Genomic DNA, 21,894 nt, shown 5'->3' with positions numbered 1-21,894 from the left:
AGTGATTCTCCAGGCTAAAAACATTGGGAATTACCCAGGATGTTGTTCCACACCTGCCTTGCCCAGCTGCTGCTCTTGGTACTTTTTAATTTCCTCCAAAGAGAACGAATAATGACACTTAAAAAATCATTACACTTAATAAAAAAAAAAAAAAAAAAAAGCCTTCCCCAGGAAGGCAGAGCACGTGAGAGGCAGAATTAATCTGAGCTCATGGCAGGAGCAGGAGGGCAGGATTTTACCAAATGGCCCCACGAGCTGGCAGCAGACTCCAGCAGGAGAGAGATTGAATTAGGAACAAATCCTGGCGCCAGGCTGAGCCCAGAGGAGCCCAGAAATTCTGCAGAGAAACTCTGGGGTGTGCAGACCTCACTGCTGGACACCCCAAAACCCTCTCTGTGCCAGGGAAAAGGCACACAGCACACAGGGGGTGGCTCAGAGCAGGATTCCAAAAAAAAACACTTAAAAAACACTTTAAAGGCTCTTGGTTTGAGGATTTTAGCTTTGCTGTTTTTCATCTATTTGTGACCCTGCAGTTCTTTAGTGTAGAAATCCAAATTTCACATCCAGTGGGAGCTGCTGCTCTCCCATTTTGGGCAGACACAACAATTCCTCTCCAGGCTGGGAATCAAGGACACCTCAGGCCCTGAGAGATGGAAACAAAAGTGAATTGAGGGGAGCAAATTGGGGTTTGGGCCATTAAGGCCAGGGTTAGCCCTTAGGGTTAGGGTTAAACCCTTAGGATTAGGTTTAGGCCATTAAGGTTGGGATTAGCTCTTAGGTTAGGCCTAGACCTGCTGGAATTCCTCTAGAATTCCTCTACCTGTGAGAGCTGATCTCCATTTCTGACCACTTCTGTTGTTTTTTGGTACAAAACTCTCATCTTCACCTCATTTTTGGGAACCTTTTAGGGTTATGGTTAGAGGGACATGGACACAAACTGGGCCTTTTTCACTGTAAAACCAAACTCACCCCCCCAGTTTCCTGATACCACTTTGGAGGAGGTTTGGCCTTTCTTACTTGATGTTATAACAGGAAGATTAACTCCCAATATGCAAATGGACCAAGCTTATAAATGTCTAAGAACCCATGACCATTGTCCATTTTGGGTGTAGCCCCTGGGGTGGCTTCATCTGCTCTAAAATTACCTGAAAGCCCTTCAATAAACAAAGCTGCTTTTATTCCCTGAATTTTGTCTGGCCTGTTTTTTTTAGGGAGCCTCAAAAGGCATCAGGATCTTGCACAATCAAGTCTTGATGCCCACACAGGAGTGGCCATGGAAGTTCTGGCCACCAATATGGGTCAGGAGCTCCTTTCCTGGCTGCTGCTCCCTCTCCCAATTTCCTCAGCCAAACCCAGGGATGCTCCTGCCCATCCCTCTCCTGGATCTTGTCCTTCTCCCTAAAGGCTCCAGGTAAAGCCCCCCAGGGTTCCCAGGCACAATTTGGGTTGTGGGAAGCCCAGACCAACCCAAAAAAGCAGAATTCCTGCCCAAGTAAGTGAGTGTGAGCTCACACTCACACAGAGAAAATGCTCATCCCAAACCTTGTTTTTCCAGGCAGATTCCTCACCTGTAAGGAAATGGTTCCTCCCTCAAGGTTTGCCAGGATTTCACTCACCCCAAGGTTTCTCTGCCCACACAGCTCTGGTTTCACCCATGAAATGCCAGCTAGGATAGGAAGGACCACACTGACCATGCAAATTGGAATGAAACACAGATCCAGGGATTTGCATTTAAGCAAATCCCAAACGAGGTATGGTGCTGGAGACATCTCTAAATTCTAGAAATTCCATTTCCGCCAGGCTCAGCTGGGAGTTTCCCAGGGGATTATGAGCACAGGCTTCACTCTGCTCTGGGAAGCTCATGAGGGACAGATCTTCCCCAAATTCCTGCAGGATCCAGGAGCTGGGACTCAGCAGCAGCACCAACAATGGAAACAGGTGAGTTCCAGCAGCTCAGATTTTCACAAGCTGAGGCATCTTCATGGCAAAATCAGGGAAGGAACAAACTGTGCTGTCCATGGGCTCCTGTTGAAAACCAAAAAAAAAACCCACAAAAATTGTCTAAAATAGCCATGTGACATCTTAAATGTCCCAAGAATTTAATTCTCCAGACTGAATTTATATTCCTTCACAGTGCAATGATTTTTTTTTTTTTTTTTCCAAAAGGCAGTTAGATCAAAGTGATGTGAAATTGGACTCAATTTGCTTGGAAATGATATAATCTCAGGCCTGAATTAGCATTTTCTTCCCCAGTGCAGCCAGTGGCAGAGTTATCTGAAGTTTTGACAGCTCAGCATCAGATGCCTCTGGATAATTCCCTGGAAGCAACAAGTTCAGCTATGTGAAAACTTCAGGGTTAGAGGGCTGAGAGCTGCTTGATTAAAACAATTTGGGCAGAGGAATAAGTGAGGATGTGAGTGAAGTGACTTCAACAGCACAGAATGGAAAAGCAGAGGGGTGTGAGATGCTTTTAGTGCCTTTAGAGCACAGCAAAGGTGTCAGGAGAACCTGCAGAGCCCCAGACCTGCTGGAATTCCTCTCCTTGTCAGAGCTGATCTCATTCCTGGCCACTTTTGTTGCTTTTTGGTACAAGACTCCCATCTTCACCTCATCTTTGGGAACCTATCCTTGCTTTGTGTTTGCTTTGTGCTGAAGCTTTCCGGTCAGCACTCAAACACCAAAATAAAATTCCACTTGCCCAAATTTGCAGCTGCTATGACCCCAAAAAAACCCCATCTGGGGCAAGGCCAGGTGAGCTCTGTGCTGTTGGAATCCCCTCATCTCCCCTTGTGTGAGTGCACCTGGGGCCACAATGCCACAGACACAGAGCCAAGGGACACATCCAGAAGAGCAGAAGAGCCAAAAGATAAAATCCTAGAGATCAAACACATCAGCTGTGCACTGGCAGTTTGTTTTCCCTCAGGAGAGCGTGCCCAAGGGATTAACTTCAAAGTTAGGGAGGGTTTTTTTCCGGGATAATTCAATAAAAGCCACATGGAATCTCCTCCCTGGCTCCACAGGTGTGAGCTCTGTGTTCAGGTCAGCATAAAAAACCTGTCCCTGCCTTTGTGTCCCTCAGCTGTGCCAAAACCTCTGTGCACAGCTCCCAAAATTCAGTTCCAAAATCCTGGGTGAAAACAGGATATTAATATGTATTATTTTACTATTATTATTATTTCAGTATATTTAATTAACATTAATAATACTCATATTTAGATATTTATATCTTCTATAGCTTCTATTTCTATATCTTCTATGTATTTATCTATTTCTATATCTTCTATATATCTCTATATCTATTTCTATGTATTTCTGTATCTTCTATCTATTTCTATATATATTTCTATATATTTCAATTGCTTCTATGTATTTCTATATGTATTTCTATATGTATTTCTATATATTTCAATATCTTCTATCTATTTCTATATATTTCCATATCTTCTATATATTTCTATATATATTTCTATATCTATTTCTGTATCTTCTATATGTATTTCTATATATTTCAATATCTTCTATGTATTTCTCTATCTATTTCTATATATTTCCATATCTTCTATATATTTCTATATATATTTCTATATATTTCTATATCTTCTATCTATTTCAATATCTTCTATGTATATCTAGATCTATTTCTATATATTTCTATATCTTCTATCTATTTCAATATCTTCTATGTATTTCTAGATCTATTTCTATATATTTCTATATCTCCATATATTTCTATATATTTCTATATCTATTGCTATATATTCCCATATCTCTCTATATTTCTATATCTCTCTATATTCCCATATCTCTCTATATTTCTATATCTATTTCTATCTATTTCTAAATCTCCATATATTTCCATATATTTCTATATCTATTGCTATATATTCCCATATCTCTCTCTATTCCCATATCTCTCTATATTCCCATATCTCTCTATCAGAAATATTTCCCTATTTCTGTATGTAACAACTGCAGATTTGTGCTCCCCGTCCCCTCTGGGTGCACGGGGCTGATGAATTCGCTGCCTGACCCGTGCCCTGGCTCAGTCCCCGCAGATTTTGGCAAGCGCGTGTACCAGGGGGTGCGAGTCAAGCACACGGTCAAGGATCTGCTGGCGGAGAAGCGATCGCGGCAGAGCAGCGGCTCCCGCTTCAGCGTGAGTCCCGCCCCGTCCCCCTTTTTAACCCCATAAAGTCACCTCATCCCTCCCCCGGCTTTAAAGAGACTGCCAGGCAGCACAAACATTGCAGCACTAAGGCTTGGCCCCAAAACATCACTGGTGGCTCCTTGATTTTCATATCTGTCAACATTAAATGCCTCACCCCCCCCCCCTTTTTTTATTTTTTATTTTTTATTTTTTTAAATTATTTTTCCTTTCACATCCTACATGTGACACCTTCCCAAGTCACCTTCCTTTGCCACCAGCTGCACTTGGACCAGTCAGTGCCCCCAGAACAGCAGCTCTTCCCTGAGTGCTGAGCTCCTTCCAGCTCCTCTTGGAGTGCAGGGATGTGATGGGCTGGAAGGAGGCCAAGCATCAGCTTGGAAGAGATGATTTCCTCTTTAAGTGGTTCTATGGCAACAGGAACCCAAGTCCTACTACACAACATTGATTTCTCTCAATTGCCAGCCAGGAAAGCGAGGCTGTCCCCAGAAAGGGACACAAGGTTGTGATGGCAGTGGAGCTGGAACTGTGTCCTGGAAGGACAAAGAGGGAGTAGAACACAGAAATTGCAAATTCTGATCACAGAAATTGGAGATTCTGATGGTTTTTTCCCCAAAAGTCATTCACCTCTGTCTCTTTTTTTGTCTGAAGAGGCCTCACAGGGACTTACAAGTGTTTTTCCTGCTGTGACTTTCAGGCCCATTAACTCTGTGTGACAAAACAGGCAGGCAAATAAATAAAAAGCAGGATTGGGCATCACCAAACACAGCAAAATCCAGCCACAGGCTGCAGGAAGCCCCCTGAGCCACGGAGAGTCACTGGGGAAGACACTTGGCAAGCAGGAAGCAGCTGAGAAAACAGCTCCTGCTTGCTGCTCTCACATTTACCTGCTCCCTCCCTGCAGGCGGCAGCTTCAACAGCCACAATCAAACCCCTGGAACTGTAAAACCCTCCTGGCTTGTTTTATTGCCCTTTGTGCTGCACAGCCCAGCAGTTTGTGTGTGTGTGCCTGATGCAAAACCAGCCCTGCTGCTCATTCCCCACCAGAGACAAAAAAATGATTGTGCAGGGCAAACATCCGTATTTGCTCAGACATATCATGAAAAGAGCAGCTGGAAGTGCAGCTCTGTTTGTCTGGCAGAACAGAGCCCAGAAAGAAAGGCAGGGGCAGATAACTGAACCCCCCTGTGGCTGTTGGTGATGCACAAGGTAATTTAGCTGCATCTTTTGTTTGAGGGTGATCTTTGCACCAGAAAAAAATAATAATAATAATAAAAAATCCCTCGGCCGTTGTTGGTGCCGAGCAGGGAAGGGCAAAGCTGAGCAGAGTTTTGGGCTGAGGTTCCAACAATCTCCTGACAGGCAGGCCCTGCAGACATTGAGTGGTGGGAAATGAGGGTGTGCTGTGAGAAAAGCCAAAATTGGGGATTCTGCAGGTTGGGTTCAGGGAGGCTCTGGCTTTTCCTTTGCATAGGGATGAGCCTGCAGCTGTCCTCTGCAGGGTGAGAGGATTTCTGTCTTCTCTGAGTGGACACCTGCACAGGTGAAGCACTGCAATGCTGTGGTTTGAGGAGAATTCATTGCTGAGTGCCCAGCAGCACTCCCAGACCAGGGACACATTCAGCCCAGGCTCAGCTTTGATTTAATGAAGAATTTTTATTCTTTCAGCTGCCCCACTACAGACTGGGCCCAGAGGAATGATGCTCTGAAGCCAAAGCATTGCCAAAGGGCAGGGCCAGGTTATTTTGAGCTGGATCCTTAAATTCAGGCAGATTTGTGGGTGAGCTGGGAGGCAGTGAAGCAGCAGAGCTCTCTGGAGGGATCCCAGCCAGGACCTGTGGGCAGGGCAGGCTGAGCCCAGCTTATCAACAGCTGGACACACTGTGGGCCCCAGGGAGGCTGAGCAGAGCTGGGAGAGACCCAGGCTCCCCATCCCCCTGGCAGGCAAAGGAAAGAATGCAAAATGAGCTAATGGGAATCAATCAAGGCCCAAAGGAGCAAGGAGAGGAGTGAAATGCAGGGCTCTGCTCTATGAGGCCAAGGATGGGCAGCAGCACAGGCTCCTGCACCTGAGGTCAGGCAGGTAAAGCCCTGGTAGCTCCTGGCACTCTCCAGCACAGGTGTGTACACACAGCCAGGCAGTTCCAGTGGCTGTTGAACAGACAGGATCAAAGATTAAAAGCTCTGGTGATTGGAAATGATCCCTGCTGGAGGCTGCCAGCTGTGCCCAGGGACATTCCTGTCCCTCCAGCAGAGCATCCCAGCTCCCATCACTGCAGCCCCTTGTCCTCTTGTGCTCCTTGAACCTCCCAGCTTGGCTTTTCCCCCTAAAAGTGACCTGGATGCTGAGAGAGGACCTGGATTTGCATGTGATGACATCAGCTGGGGACAGGTGCAAGCCCTGCCCGTGTGACACCAACACTGCTCTGTCCACAAGCCCAGGGGCTCCTTCCTGCCACCTCCTGCCACCTCCTGCCACCTCCTGCCACCTCCTGCCACCCCTGCAGCCCGTGTGGCCTGTGCAGGCTCAGAGCTCATTTCCATGATGGAGCAGGGAGCAGCTGCAAACCTTCCCTTGGCAGGAGAAGGAAGTCCTCAGAGCTGGCAAATTTAATTCAAATCTAAACCTCTAAATTTGGTTGCCTGCTATGGCAGGAACCTCCTGTTTGCACTATGCAAACTGGCCAGGGGACAGCAGAGCTGGCAGCTCTGGGGGCTCTGCATTCCTGCTCTGGGGGCTTGGAGTTCCCAAAAAACACAACTCACTGGGATTCCAGAGGAGCAGGTGCCTCTGCCAGGGTGCTCTGTAGGGAATTAGGCACTGGGAGCATCAGGGTCACTCCAGGGGAATTCTCCTTTACCTGAGAGAAAAGGATGAATAATAATAATAATAATATTATTATCATAATCATGGCTGTAGGAGCCAAATAGGATCTGGGAACTCTCTTTCCACCCAGCACAGCTGAGCTGGAGCATGGGCTGGAATCTGCCCATTCTGGCCACTCAAGGGCTCAGATCTCACCTGGCCTGGTTTGTGCCAACACCCAAAGGACTCCTCAGATTCTGCCTGTTTGAGGGACCCTGTGGGACAGGAGGAAGCAGCCAGTTATCCTGATACTCCTCTTGCCAGCTCTGCACAAGAGCTTCAAAATCTCTGCTTAGCCTACATCAGTTAATACCTCTGAGGACACCATGGAGTTAAACCCCTCACAGCACCCAGGCTCAAATAATGCACATGAATTACACTCAGAGAGCTTTGCTTTGAAAAGTAATTTTTTTTTTTTTTCAAACATCTCTTTTTCTTTTGCAGGGCAGCACCAGCACAGCACAGTCACCCTTTGGCCAAATGCCAGGTGAGGTTTTCCCTCCACTGATAAACACCTTCCATGCAGGTGGGAGGGCTGGCACAGAAGATGTGAGACAAACTCAGAGAGCCCAGGAGGAAAGGAATTAATGGAATCAAAAAAAAGAACAGAAATAATTTTGTGTAAAATCCTCAAAGAGAGTAACTAAAGCTGCTCCCACCTCTTTTAGCATCCCTCCTTTTCCTCCTGTGTTTTCCCATTTTCCCTGAGCTGGAGAGACAACACAAAGCCAGGAGCTGGCCTGTTTTATCCCTTGAGCTCTCAGGCAGGGAATGTGGAGTGAGGCTGGAGCCTCCTCCCCAGGGAATGTAGCAGAGAAGGAAGAAGCACAGCCAGCCTGAGCTGCTCTGCATCTCCCTGTTTCAATCTTCCCAACACTTTTGCCTTGCTGCAGATGGAGCCAAAAGCACCTCTGGGCAGGATGGCAGGGTGGATTCCTGGGTGATGCTGGACAGAAAAGGGCACCCACAGAGGTGTCCATCGTTCTGTGGCAGCTGTTAGAATTTTCTTTCCACTTTCCCACCCTTTTTTGTGCCCCCAGGCTCACCCACCTCTTCTGGTTACTTCGGCGTCCGCAGATCCTTCCCCTCCGAGCTGGATTTCCACAGCACCAAGCAGTTTGTCAGTGATGCCTTCTCCTCCTCCTCCCCTCTGAGCTCCAAGCCCTTCTCCTGTGACTCCTCTGCCCCCCAGGGGTACCCAGCCCTCCTGGAGCCCTATCTCAGCGAGCAGTTTGGGGATCACCGTGCTCCTCCTCTCCCAGCTGCCACCAGCTCCTTCTTCAGCCCTCCAGCTGTGCCCCCTCTCCTGCCATCCTTCCCCAGTGACACTGGGCACCTCCTGCTCGTGAGTGGCTCCGTGGTTCTGTGCCCCAGGGCGAGCTCACCCCATTGGAATGTGGGGTTCAGTCAGGGGAGCAGACATGGCAGGTGGGGCAGGGCTTTGGGGGAAAGATTTTTCCTCTTTGGTTCTATCTAATTGTCTCCTCTTCTTGTTGGTGACATCTCTGGGGACATCCCATTCTGCTCCCACGCACAGGGTGGGATTGCTGGGGTGTCCTGTGCAGGGACAGGAGTGGGATTTGATGATCCTGGTGGGTCCCTTCCAGCTCAGGATAGTCTGTGATTCTAGGATTTTATTAAACCCTCCCTCCTTGAGTTTCTAGAAACTGCCCTTGGTGATTTCAGACCTTCCCAGGAGAGCTCCTGGATCCTGTAGGATCAGGGCTGGTCATTCCTACTGGGACCCTGCTCCAGGCCCTGCCAGGATGGATGTTTCCTTTCACTGCTCCAGAGCCACAGAAACCCTTTGTGGGGTAGATATTCCATTACCTCAGGGTTGGCTTTTGTTCCTAAAGGTTTTCCTTTCCCTGCAGAGAGATCCCTGGGAGCAGAGCTCCCCTGAGAGCCTCGGCCAGGCTGACAGTGCGTGCCCAGACCCTCTGCAGCCTCTCCCTGCCAGCTCCAGCTGCCTCTCCCTGCCTGAACCCGGAGGTGTTTCCCCGTTCCGAGGCTCAGCTTGGACCCCAGCCATCCCTGGAGCCCAGCCCTACCCTCTGCACCCCCTGGAAGATGCCCACTACTCGCCCAGCTACGCTGCCCCCTCGCCCTACGGCTTGTCCCCGTTCCTGGCCGTGGCCAGTGACCCCTCCAGGATGAGCCTCCAGTGCCTGGAGCAGCCCTCGGAGCCAGCACAGCTCCCTGAGCACTCTGCCTGGGCTAAGGAGGATGGAAGTGCCCTCTGGGGGACTTATGAAGGGAGGAGAACTTACTGAGGAGAGACAAGAGCTGGAGGAAAGAGAAACAAAGCAAAATTTTATGCTCCTTCCTAAAAGCTCTCCTTCAATCGTGATGCTTTGTGCTCTGGTCAGAAATACAATCGTTGGACACAGCACATTTAGCTCAGACTGGTGCCTTCTAGAGCCTCGTGGGAGGAATTCCTCCCAGCCCCACTCAGCCACAAGTAAAACAGCCTGAAAAACGCCTGTGCTCTGCAGGATTTTCCTACCAGCAAGGATCCCTTCTCAGAGGGATTTTCCATGCTCAGTGGGGTTCTGTAGGGTGCCCTGCTGACCCCAGAGCACCAACCCCCCCTCCCCAACATCCCTCCTGCCCCGAATGAACGGCACAGCTGCTCCTTCCCCGCCCTCACCAGATCCATCCCCACCTGGCTGACCTGGGAGCATCCAGGTGTGCTGGCAGGGAGAACGGGACTGGCTGCCAGCCCTGGGGACACTCCGGGGCCCGTGGCCACTAGAGGTAGCTCTGCACACACGAACCCAGCGAGGTGAGCCCTCCCCGAGCCGGCACATCCCATCCCTGCCATCCCCTCCACCCCATCGCCCCCGAGCCTGGCAAGAGGCTCTGGAGCATTCCAGCCTCTGGGAATGTGGAGGGATGAGATGCTTTAAATCCCTCCTTGCCTTTTCTCCTCAAATCCTGGTGCTGCTGGGGCATTTGCAACCTTCACAGCCACCAGTGGCAGGTGTGGAGGCTCCTGGGGTGGCCAGAGCTGTTCCCCCATCACCTCAGGGTGTGTGCCCCACATCCAGCTTGAGCCTTGTTCCACTCCACAGCTGAATTCCAGTGGCCACCTCAGCTGCTCCTTCAGCCAGGGGCTGCTCTGAGCAGGACAGTGTGGCTGTGCTGAGGGAGAAGCAGACACAAGGTTTTGGGCTGTCTTCAAAGTGTTTGACCCACTCAGGCAGGTTTTTATCAGCCTGGAAATGCTCTGAAGCCCAGACCCTGCAGGAACAGCCAGAACTCAGCTGCCTCTGTTTGCTGGCTCTGCTCACAGGGGGAACCATCATCCCAGCTCCCTGCAGCTCCAGGAGGGAGCAGCCCCAGTAAGGGAAGGGTTTCAGCTCCCAAATTCCTTAGTGAGAACCACCCCCCTCCCTGCCCAGCACATTCCTTTGTGCTCTGGTGGGCTCCTCTCCTGGTGGGATGTGTCCCTATAAAGCTGTCCCAGGCAAGGCTTGGCCTACCAGGAGCTGCAGGGGCACATTTCAGAGCCAGGAATGGCCTCACTCCCCGCAGAAATCAAGTGGTATTTGTTCAACTTAAAGGAAAATAAAAGATTTGGCCGTGACAACAGCCAGCCTGAGCTGCTGGTAGATGATTAACAGCCTGGCCTGCTCCCTGTCTCGACTCCCTGCCTGTGGCAGAGGCCGTGGTCCCCAGAGAAATGCTTTAAGGCAGCCTAAAAACCCAGTTACAGCAGTGCTGGGAAGGGATGGTCATCCCAAAAATCTGAGCCACACGCTGAGCCCCACACCTGCAGCTCCCAGGGCAGGCCAGCACTGAGGCTTGGGAGGGAAAGGCTGATTGGTGCAGCACAGGCAAACAGCCTGAACTGGGGGAAAACACAAATAAACTCCAATGTGAGCCCAGCACCCAGGCAGAGGGGAGGGAAGGCTGTGGGAAGAAGTGGGTTCAGGTAACTTCAGCCACCTGAGTGCCCTGGGCAGCCTCTTTGTTAGGCCACACCTGCCTGCTGCCATTTGGGCCCCAAACCCTCAGAATTTAGCCTTAAAACGTGAAAAAAAGTGCAAAAAGCAAGTCAGCCCCTTGCAGAGTGCTCAGTGCAGGTAGCAAATGAAATATGAGAGGGCTGGAGCCCAGCCTGTGCATCTGAGGGGAAAACACTGAGCAGGTTTGGAGGCATCTGCTTCATTCAGGGAAAGATGGATAAAACCCTGCAAATGTCCCAAAAGCAAAGGGTGGGGAGGGTGACCCCAGCAAATCCTATTCCCCCAGACCCTCTGCTAGATGGGGATGTGCTCAGTTTCACAAAAAGATAGCCCATTTTGTGGAGCCTTTGAATATTCAAATTGAAAGTATCGCGCAATCATTGATTGTCAAATCATTGGTTTCTAGAGGTTTTAAATACTTGGCATTAGGAGAGAAAAACTCAAACTTATACCCGTAGGGATAAAACAATAATATTGTCGGGATCCACCTGCCATTGCCACCAGGCAGGCAGGTCCCTTCACCCCCAAATTTCAAGCCTGACTCCCCTTGCCCCCTTGGCCAGCCTGTGGGGCCGGGGTTGGGGCCAGCTCTGCTGCAGCACCGGGCACCCGGCGAGGCTGTGCCCGTTCCGGCTCGGGATGTCCGGTAAGCCCCGCTCTGTCCCCCCGCCGGGCCCCCCACCCCGCGCTGGGGCCGTTTCGGGGTCACTTCGCCAGCGGGCGATGCCGCCTGCCAAGGCAGGAGGGAGCGGGGAGGGCGGGGAGGAGGAGGGAGGAGGCACGGGAGGATCGGCCGGGCTCGGCACGGGGCTCGGAGCGGGGCTTGGGGCGGGCTGGCAGCGCCGCGACCCCCGCCCGGGGGCGGCGGGGGAGCTGCACAGCTGGGTGAGCGCCCTGCACAGCTGGGTGTGCACCCCGCACATCTGTGTGAGCGCCCCGCACATCTGGGCGAGCGCCCTGCACTTCTGTGCGAGTGCCCTGCATCTCTGTGTGCCCTTTCTACATCCCTGTGTGCCCACCCTGCACATCTGTGTGCCCTTTCTGCATCCCTGTGTGCCCACCCTGCACATCTGTGTGCCCACCCTGCACATCTGTGTGCCCTTTCTGCATCCCTGTGTGCCCACCCTGCATCCCTGTGTGCCCACCCTGCACATCTGTGTGCCCTTTCTGCATCCCTGTGTGCCCACCCTGCACATCTGTGTGCCCACCCTGCACATCTGTGTGCCCTTTCTGCATCCCTGTGTGCCCACCCTGCATCCCTTTGTGCCCACCCTGCACATCTGTGTGCCCACCCTGCATCCCTGTGTGCCCTTTCTGCATCCCTGTGTGCCCACCCCTCACAGCTCTGAACCCACCCCGCACATCTGTGTGCCCACCTCGCATCCCTGTGTGCCCACCCTGCATCTATGTGCCCTTTCTGCATCCCTGTGTGCCCACCCCGCACATCTGTGTGAGCACCCTGCATATCTGTGTGCCTTCTCTGCATCTCTGTGTGCCCTCTCTTCATCCGTGTGCCCTCCCCGCATCCCTGTGCCCTCCTTGCACCTCTCTCTGCCCTCCCTGCCTCTCTGGGTGCCCACCCAGCACACTCCACTCCAGCCACGCTGCTCCTGAGTCCCAGCCCCAAGCCCACCCCTTGTCCTTGTTGCCCAACTCCCAGCCCCCCTCCCAGCCTTTCCCTCCATCCCCAGCCCATCTCTCTGTCCCTGGACCCCCATACCCGGACCCCAGAGCCATCACTCTGCTCCCTGCCCACCCTGTGCCCACCTCCCCATCCTACTACCCCTGACCCTCCCTGCTGCAGGGTCGGGTAACCGGCTGCTCTCCTCAGATCCCACCCTTCCCTCCCCTCATTTGCCCCATCTTTAGTTTGTTGAACAGAAACAAAACACCAATGAGCTGAACAATCCCCCAGCTGAGCCCAAAGTGCCCTAAGGACAGTCCTGCCACAGTTTGTCCCCCCCCAGAGCATCGAGGGGGCTCGGGGAGGGCTGGCAGGGTCACAGCAGCAGGGGCAGTGCCTGCAGTGCAGGATTCCCTGCTGCGTGGGCACAAGCTGTAAACCCAGCCTTGTTGTAGTGCCAGGATCTCCTGGCACTGTGCAGCTGCCTTGGAGAAGGTGTTCCATGTCCAGAGGTGGCACTGGAACTCCGGGTTTAGCTCTGGCACTGCTGTTCTCATGCTTGGAGCTTTTTTTTTTGGTGCCTCCTTCAGGGTTGTGCTCCCTGCTCTGGCATTTTTTGGAGTGTAGAGACCAGTCTGGGTGTGTTTCTCTTTACTGTGTGATTTGGATTAAAACACCAGCAGGAAGGACAGAAACAACTGCCAGGGGATCTGAGTGTTTTACCATGAGTACATCAAGTGAAAGTGGTTTTTCAGAAGAAGTACATTCTTTATCATTTCCTGTCCTAAAAATCCCTCATCAGGTGATTGCTGGTTGGTTTTGGCTGGATTAAACACACCCTAAATTCTTGTTTGAAATAAATAGGGGTTGTACATGAGCAGAATAAAGAGATAATCTAGGCTTTGCAAGAAAGCAGTAATTTTATTGGTGTTTTGTTTAGCTCTCTGAATAACCACCCACATATTTCCATTGTTTTATTCCTGGGTTTCATCTGCCAGATGAAGCGCTTCCCACATTTATTTTCAGGTCCTGAGAGAGGCAAATATGTCAGGAATTTAAATGAATCCAGCAGCAGCACCAGATGGAGCTTGGTATTGGGAAAGCTGGGAGGGGGGCCGGGGGAAAAAGGAGATAGAGAAGAATAAAACATGTGATTATTAAATATTATCAACAGCAAGATTTTCAGGAGTGTCTGCTTGTCCCAAACTTGAACAGCAGCTGTTAAAGGGAGCTGTGAGTGTGATTGCAGAGACCAGTTAGTCATGTTAAATTTAGTTGTTCTCCACATAGAAAACTTGCTGGGTTTGCTGTTTGCTCTGAGATTCTCCCTCCTTGCAAAGTATTCTTCCACAAATCCTTCCAGGAAAGCCCAAGGTGTACCAAGGTGTGAGGGTGAAGATCACAGTCAAGGAGTTGCTGCAGCAGAGGAGAGCACGACAAGCAGCCACCAGCTCAGCAGTGAGTAAAAATATTGTGGTGGTTGCTCTGTACCTTCTCTTTTAATTTTTTTTTTTCTTTATAATTGCCAAGACTGTAATCTCTGGGCCAAAATCTGAGTGTAACAGGCTGGTGACGATGGGGGAAAGGGATATTCAGTCAGGGTAGCTGCAGCAGTGACCTAAAGGAGTGAGAATCTGAGGAATCCAGGGAGAAAGCAGAGCTGCTGCTCCAGGAAAGTCACTCCCTCTGGGATGAAAGGCTCACCTGGGCAGCCCCTTCCCTTCTGGAGGAGGGGATGGAACTCTGTGTGCACACACACACATTCCCTCTCATTCCCTCTTCCAGCCTTTGTAAGATTCCTCCAGCTCCAGCCACTCCAGGGATTTGCATAAAGAGGTTGGCAAATCACTATTTCTTCCTGGTTCGTGACATTGCAGCTCTTGAAGCCTTTCAGATTTCAGCTTCTGCACTTTGTCGCAGCTGATTGCACAAAAACCAGCCTGAGAGGCGGGGGCAGAGCGGTCTGGGTGAAGAGAATTGCCAGGTTTTGGAAAGGCTGGCTCACTGCTCCCCTGCATCACAGCCAGGTGTGCAACCGGTTTTCACTTCCCACCAGCGCTCAAACAACAAACCCGGTGGTGCCCACACAGGAAAAAGTGAAAAGTGGCTGTGAGGGAGGTGACCTCGGGCACTGCACCAGGTGTGACCCGCCCCAAAAGCCCCGAGGCTTTGGGCTGGCAGGATGTGCCCTGAGAAAAGCTCAGCCCGGGGGTTCCACCTCTGCCTGTCACATCTGCACAGGAGAAAAGGCACCCTCAGCCCAGAAGAGCCTCTGCTCCAGGAATTAAATGCACGGGATTTGCTGGGAAGTTGTTGCCAGGGAAATGAGCTGCTCACTCGAGAGCATCTTGAATAAAGGAAATCAAGTGGAGGGATGTATGAGTTAAACTGAGAGGAAAAAACCCAACAGTATTTGTCCTTGCAGAGTAAAATCTTGTCCCCCAAATATCAAAACTCCCCTTGATTTTGGGGTGGATTTCTCCCTTCAGCAGGTTCAGGTTCCTAGGAGAGGCTGATCTTGTTTCAGCTTCCAACATTCCTTAAAAAATGAAGCTGTCCCTTTCCAAGGAGCACTGCCAGAGCTGCTTCTCATCAATCCAGTCTGCTGGGATACCTGCCGTGGTCCTTAGTTAATTATTCATTCTCATAATATCCATCCTTAGGAATTCCATGGGATTCACTCCACTGTGGAATTCCTTCTCCTGGAAATGAACACACATTAATATCTGTGGAATCAGGAATGCAGCAAAAAGCTCAGCACAGAGCTCAGGGGTTTCACTCAGGCTCGGTTCTGTGATTCCCAGGAAAATTCAGCAGGAAAAAATCGTGTTATGCACATTAATCCAATGTTCTGTCAATGCCAGGGAGCTTTTCTCAGCCTCAGCTGTGAGGGAAATAAGGTTTATTTAAAGAGTTTCCCCTGGAATCCAGACTCACCTCGCTCTGTGCCACAGCTCCTTCCCTTCTCTTTGCTCAGGTTTCCTGGGGCAGCAGCAGCAGCAGCAGCAGCAACATCCAGTTTGCAGAGTCTGTGTCTCCGCCTCACCCAGGTTGGTTCCAATCCCATCCACACGGCCCTTCCCGCCCCATTCCCAAATTTTCCCACCTTCCCAGCCCGTGTTTGAGGCCGGGGTGTGGCCACTCAGCACCTGCAGGCAGCCCTGGGATGCAGATGAGGAGCTCCCCTTTCCTGAGGCTCTTCCCACAGCAAGGAATTGCATCCCCTTGGGAAGGGATGCTCATCCCTAGGGAATAACATCACCTTCCCCAGGCTCAGCCTCAGAGCACCTATCTGAGTTCTGTTCTCCCTCCCCTGCATCCATAGGAGTGAGAGAAACCCCAGATTTTCAACACCACCAAGAGTTTCCTCCTCCTGCCTGCAAATACCCAAAGAAAAGGAGGAAGGGGTGAGGGGAGGGGCACCTTGGGCTCACAGATCTTTCAATTATCCCCAGCCAAAGCACAGAGGAAAGGCTGGGCAGGTGAGTGCACACATTGCATGGACAAGGAAATTGTGAAATCATCGATAGCTGGGAATCCATTTGCTTATGTTAATAAAGAAAGGTGAGACACGCCAAGCTGACATGCCAGAGCCTTTTCAGGCTGGAAAGTCTCCATCAGTTTATGTATTTTGGGTGTTTCTCACTCCCCACAGCCAGCTAAGCACTGCCACTTTTGGCCCTGCAATGTGCACTTCAGACCTTTCACGTGGGCAGGGCTTAGACCATGTTTGAACTCGGTGTGAAAAGACAATAATTCTGAAAAACTAGATCTGCTGGGAGCTTTCCAGGAACTCAGCCTTTGGCCAGTAACTCTACATGGTCACAATGCCACATCATCCATTTATTCTGCTCAGAAGTTTGTCTCCTGTCTGACTGTTTGGAGGATAAAAAAGCAGATTTTCCTCCTGTTATCCCTTTTTTCGTGCAGGTGTAGCTGCTCTGGGTCTGGAGATGAGGCAAAGACACATCTGCCAGGCTGGGAGGCACAAATCACTGCCTGGCACCTTCTGGGGCTGCAAACTGCACAGAAGGGAGGCCAGAGGGTCAAGAATCTGAGGGAGCTTCCAGCTGGATCCCTGTCCAGAATGCCAGGGGCCAGAAGAGTTTCCAATTTAGAGTTTCCAATTTAAAGAGTTTCCAATTAAAGAGCTTTGTAGCTGAGGGGGCTGGATTCCCTGAGTTACTCACACCCTTCTGAGCATTTCCTACAAAATTCACCTGGCCCTTGAAAGGTTCATTTAAATGTTTAATTCCCCAGGGTTACTGAGCAGAGAGCACTGGGACAACACCTGCCCTTTGTAAAGACAGACACTGATTGATTTCCTGCTTTCCTTTCTCTCCTAGAGCCTTTTGAAGCAGAGCCCATCCCTCCTGTGCCCAGCTGCTGCCCGTCCTGGCAGTTTTCCAGCTGCCTCTCCTGCGAGGAAAGCCCTGGCTACCTGGAGCAGCTGATTGATTCCTGCCTGCAGTGGGATGCAGCCTCTGAGGCAGCCCTCAGTGCCTCCCAGCCATCCTCACACTACAGCCCAGACACCTTCCAGCCAGCCCAGCTCTGCCCCAGCCTGGTGAGATTTGGGAGCACAAATCCCAGGGGGAAGGGGAGTCACCTGCTGGGGCACAGCAGCAGCAATGGGGGAGTCTGGCTGGTTTGGGGAGCCTGGGATGCTCAGTGCTTTCCCAAATAAACTGGGAGAGGCTGCAGGGTGGGGAATGTCCCTTGCAGAGGTCCTGCAGGTTTGCTGCAAGTAGCAGCACAGCTCCTGTTAAGGGTTGTCCCCACTAACAGAAACTTTGGGTTTAGACCTTCAGGACTTTCCTGAGAAAGGCAGCAGGAGGAATTCTGGCTGCTGGCTACATTTCCCTGAAATCACTAATTTTTTCCTTTTTTTTTTTTTCCTTTTTTTCTGTCTCTCCATCTCCAGGCTGCCAACTGCCCCAGCCCAGTCGACCTGCCCAGCCCCTGGAGCTCCAGCTGCTCTCCCCCCCAGCTCTCTCCCCTCACCCCTGTGACCCCCAGCCCTCCCTCAGCCCTGGACACCAAACCCCACAGCTGCCCCGTGCAGGAGTGGCCCTGCCACCCCTCCTGCCCCTTGCCCAGCCCTGCCTGCTGCTGCTCAGCCTGTGGCTCCCAGAGCATGGACAGGCTCCTGCAGGGCTGGCCCTGCCCCAGCACGGACTGCACCGAGCTGCTGCCACCCCTGGCCCTGGCTGAGGATTTCTTCAGGAGGGACAGGAGCTGTGACATCTGCTACAGCTAATGGGACTGTGCTTCCACACACCCACTCTGCCCAAATCAGATTAAATTGCCATGAACTATGCAAAGTTGTGCTGCCTAACACTGTCCAGTTTATTCTTCACTACTTACACGTTTTTTTTACATGATGCTGTCACTACACTAATCTACAGTCAGGGGTCTTTTGTTGTTGTTGTGGTGGTTTGGTGTTTGTTTTTGTTTAGTTTTTTTTTTTCACTGTTGCTGTTTTAAAAATAAATCTGAAGCTGTCTTATCAAACACTTGTCATTAAACCAGCTGTTTTTGATACAAATAAATCATTTGGTGAAAATGCTGAAGCCTGGTCATTTTTCATGTGCTTTTCTCTTCTGCTGCTGATCCAGGCTGCTGACCCAGAGGTGAGGATGAGATTTTGAGCAGCCTGTTCACTCACCCTTTGCAGCAGATAAAAGGTCCATATTTAATTCAGCATCCAGCTTTTCCTGGAGATCTCTGTGCATCACCCAGCTCTGAGGTTTTTGGTTTGTTTTTTTTTAAAGCAGCTAATGGGAAAGTTGTAATACCTGAGGGTTTCCTGTTTCTTGCACAGACCTTTCTAAGATTTCTCTTTGCCTCCTCTTAGTGAGGCAAACTCAGTTTCTCAGCTGAGCACCCAGACAAGAAAAGAAATAAGCAGCTCTCCATATTAAATTCCTCAAAAAAAGAGAAATAACTCACCTGTGAAGAGAAATATGAATTCTGTTTGCTCATCTTACCCAGACACTTCCACACTGGATTGAAAATCTTTCCAGTTCCCTTACCTTATGTAAGGTAGCATTTTTTTACCTCAAAACAGGCTTTAAAATATATTTTGACACCTTCATATATTATCTCCCCTGATTAATGTCAGCATTGGCCCAAGTGATAAATTCATGAGGTCACAGCAAAAAACATCTATTATTATATAAATTATCAAGAGCTGTAACTTACAGCAGTTAAAGGTGTGATCACCCCTGTGCAGGGACACCCCAGCAAGTGTCATTTCAGCCCCTGAGGGATATTTTGGGGCTGAAATTCTGCCCCAGAGTTCACCCAGTGCCAGCTACTCCTGGGGCAGCAGGCACACCTCGAGCCACACGTCAAAGCCCCTTATCAGCAACAAGAAAAAAAACAGGAGAAGATAAGGCTGAGGCAAGAAATTTGAGGTTTCTGGAGAAAATGGGGTGCCCACATCCTGCCCATGGCTTGGCAAGGTCAGCTTGGGTTTAACATGGGCACCATGAAATGATATAAATAAGGGTTTAAAAACACTCATTAAAACATCTTACAAGTGTGCACAGCAAGGAGGGCAAGTGTTGGAGCCTCACAAGATACCTCTGACCTCCAGGTGAGGTGGGTGTGTAATTCTGATAAATTATTGGCAGATTGCACAGTTATCAATGTCAGCACCACAAACACCCTAAATCCCATCCTTGAACCTGGATGATGCCTGATCCAGGAAAAAAAAAAAAACCACCAAAAAATCCTTTCTCAGTGGAGGAGACAAAAATATTTCCAGCAAAATGTTCTTACACATCAAAATCTCCAGGTTTTCTCAGCTTCCATCACCGTTTCCATCCCTTGCAGCTTCTTCCTCCTTCCCTGCTGCTCCTCCTCCAGTGGTTTGGCAATGCCCCCGTGCCAGAATGAAAACATGTTTGAGGTGCTGTCCCCCCCTCCCTGCCAGCAGCCCCAGGGGACACACTCAGGACAAGTAAAATCTTGCTGGCTGTTGACACAAGGCCTTGTTGACACAAGAAAGAGAAAAAAAAAAACACAACAGAGGAGCCATTCAAAGGCTGATTGTGCTGTGTTTTCTGGCTGTTAGAAATTTATTATTTCCCTCCCCAAAAATAAAAAGGAGTTAAAGGAAGTAGCTGAAGCAGAGCTGGCTCTATGAAAGGCTGGCATTTCTCAGTCCCTGCCTGGTGAAGCCCTGGCTGCCTCTATAAACACAAACCCGAGGATCATCTGCTGCTCACAAAGCCATGAAAAACTCCAGGAGTCACCCCAAGTCACAGAGAAAAGAAAAGGTTCTTATTTTCAGCTTCTCTAGCAGAGAATTTGATCTAAAACTTCTCCTGCCAACCGACAGACAGCTTTTCTATGGTGCCACTTCAGAACGTTTGTTTGGTGATAACGAGCCTTTGTTATTAACAACTTCTCCAAAGCCACAGGTCGGAAGAGATAAACTGTGCAAATAAAGGGATATCACACACTGCCAGCAATGCTGAACTGAGAGAAGTTACATTCCCCCTGAAACAGCAATGAAAAATTGAGGGGTGAACTGTGAATTGCTTAAATCCGTGAAATTCACCCCGCTAGAGAAGACACCCAGGGCAGGTTGGAGCCTTAAAAGTGATTTTCTTCACAGCCAGGCCAGGAATTGGGAAAGGGAAATGGAAAATTGTTTCACACACAGGGGGAAGCAGCAGCTTCCAACAGTCTGGTGGCTCCAGGCCAAAGGCAACAGGAGCAGCCTGTGGATTGTGGCTCTTTCAGAGCTGAGCTGAGCTGAGCTTTGGGAAGCTGAGCACAGAGAGGAGCAATCCTGGGCTCTTCCCACTGCAAACCTCATCCATCAGCTGCCAGGGGGATGCTCCAATAGAGCCACATTCCTCCCCTAAAAGGACATTTCCCTGATATTCCGGAGATGGTGATGATTCCAGGCTCCCATTGACACTGCTCTGTATGAAACCCCAACATCATAAAGAAAAAAGCCACTCTTGGAAAGAAAGCTCCTGTATTTTTTTCACTTGCTGCCAAAGTCACCTCACAGACATTTTGAGATGGCAAAAAAGCTTTTTACATTTTCACGTGCCTCGTGCTGCTCACAGTTTGATAGTTCTGCTGCTGGCAGCTTCCAGAATTTGATATTTTATCCATCATTTTGCCTTGACACACGGTACTAACTCACTGATTCAGTTCTCACTCCATTCAGGCCTCTTTGTAACATCCTTCCAAGTGAGGCAGCACAGGCATTTGCTGGCCTGTGCTCAGATACATGAAAATTTATGCAAACACATGCAAATACACGTCTGCTTCTGTGTAGATACCTGTAGTGGGAGGCAATGGCTCAACAGCAGAGAGGAGGGCTGGAAAATCGAGATCTCTGCATTTCTTAAGAGCTTTTGTTCATATCAGTTGTTGAAACACTCCAGTGCCTCAGGAAATCCCACTGAGGCAGCCAGTGACTGCTCAAGGAAGTGGCTGCAGAGATTTGAGAGCTCTGCCCTTCATCTCTCTGCTCATCCTGCTGCAGAACAGCACCTGTGCCCACTGAGAACCCAGCAAAATGCAGCTCAGAGTGAGCCCTGAGGATGGGACAGCCTCTGCCAAAACACAGCCAGGCTCTGACCCAGCAGAGTCAGTGATTGCACAGCAATTCACAAAGCATTTCACAGAAACGCTGAAAAGAATCTGTTAAACCCCCCTCAGGTGGGACTGGGAGCAGGAGAGCCCTCACCCTTGTACACTGACCAGGCACAGACCCACAGGGGCTTGCTGCCCTAAAAGCTGCTGGAGACCCCAAGGAATTCTGTCCCACACAGGGGAGGGCTCAGTCCCCACCTGAGGGGCTTCCAGAGCTGCTCTGTGCCACCAGGGCTGGAGACTTGGATTGGGCTGGATTGGGTTGGATTGGATTGGGTTGGACTGGATTGGGTTGGATTGGATTGGATTGAACTGTGTTGGGTTGGGTTGGTTTGGGTTGAATTGGAATGGGTTGGATTGGATTGGGTTGGGTTGGTTTGGGTTGAATTGGAATGGGTTGGATTGGATTGGGTTGGGTTGGGTTGGATTGGGTTGGGTTGGATTGGATTGGATTGGATTGGATTGGATTGGATTGGATTGGATTGGATTGGATTGGATTGGATTGGGTTGGATTGGATTGGGTTGGGTTGGATTGGATTGGATTGGATTGGATTGGATTGGATTGGATTGGGTTGGATTGGGTTGGGTTGGATTGGATTGGATTGGATTGGATTGGATTGGATTGGATTGGATTGGATTGGAT

The 21,894-nt window shown here is 50.2% G+C and overlaps 2 protein-coding genes across 3 annotated transcripts; both read left to right on the top strand.

The window, feature by feature from the left end:
- Nucleotides 1-1,727: 1,727 nt before the first annotated feature.
- On the top strand, nt 1,728-9,326 carry POU2AF2 (POU class 2 homeobox associating factor 2). Of its 2 annotated transcripts, none has more exons than XM_079326788.1 (5): nt 1,728-1,938; nt 4,056-4,156; nt 7,476-7,518; nt 8,072-8,376; nt 8,906-9,326. In XM_079326788.1, exons 1-5 carry the CDS (start codon nt 1,929-1,931, stop codon nt 9,302-9,304), a joined length of 858 nt encoding a protein of 285 aa, XP_079182914.1. In that variant the 5' UTR covers nt 1,728-1,928; the 3' UTR covers nt 9,305-9,326. The 2 variants fall into 2 exon arrangements, with proteins under 2 accessions (XP_079182914.1, XP_079182913.1); XM_079326787.1 differs by having other exon boundaries at nt 4,047-4,156.
- A 2,140-nt stretch (nt 9,327-11,466) lies between these two features.
- Nucleotides 11,467-18,195, top strand: POU2AF3 (POU class 2 homeobox associating factor 3). Its single transcript, XM_079326943.1, has 5 exons — nt 11,467-11,648; nt 13,990-14,084; nt 15,604-15,676; nt 16,973-17,193; nt 17,551-18,195. The coding sequence occupies exons 1-5, from the start codon at nt 11,642-11,644 to the stop codon at nt 17,884-17,886; spliced, it is 732 nt and encodes a 243-aa protein (XP_079183069.1). The 5' UTR covers nt 11,467-11,641; the 3' UTR covers nt 17,887-18,195.
- The last annotated feature ends 3,699 nt before the right edge of the window (nt 18,196-21,894 follow it).

This window comes from Erithacus rubecula (genome assembly GCF_903797595.1).
Source record: "Erithacus rubecula genome assembly, chromosome: 25".
NCBI lineage: Eukaryota > Metazoa > Chordata > Aves > Passeriformes > Muscicapidae > Erithacus > Erithacus rubecula.
Note: the sequence above shows the minus strand (reverse complement) of the source record. Positions and strands in the feature narration are given on the sequence as shown.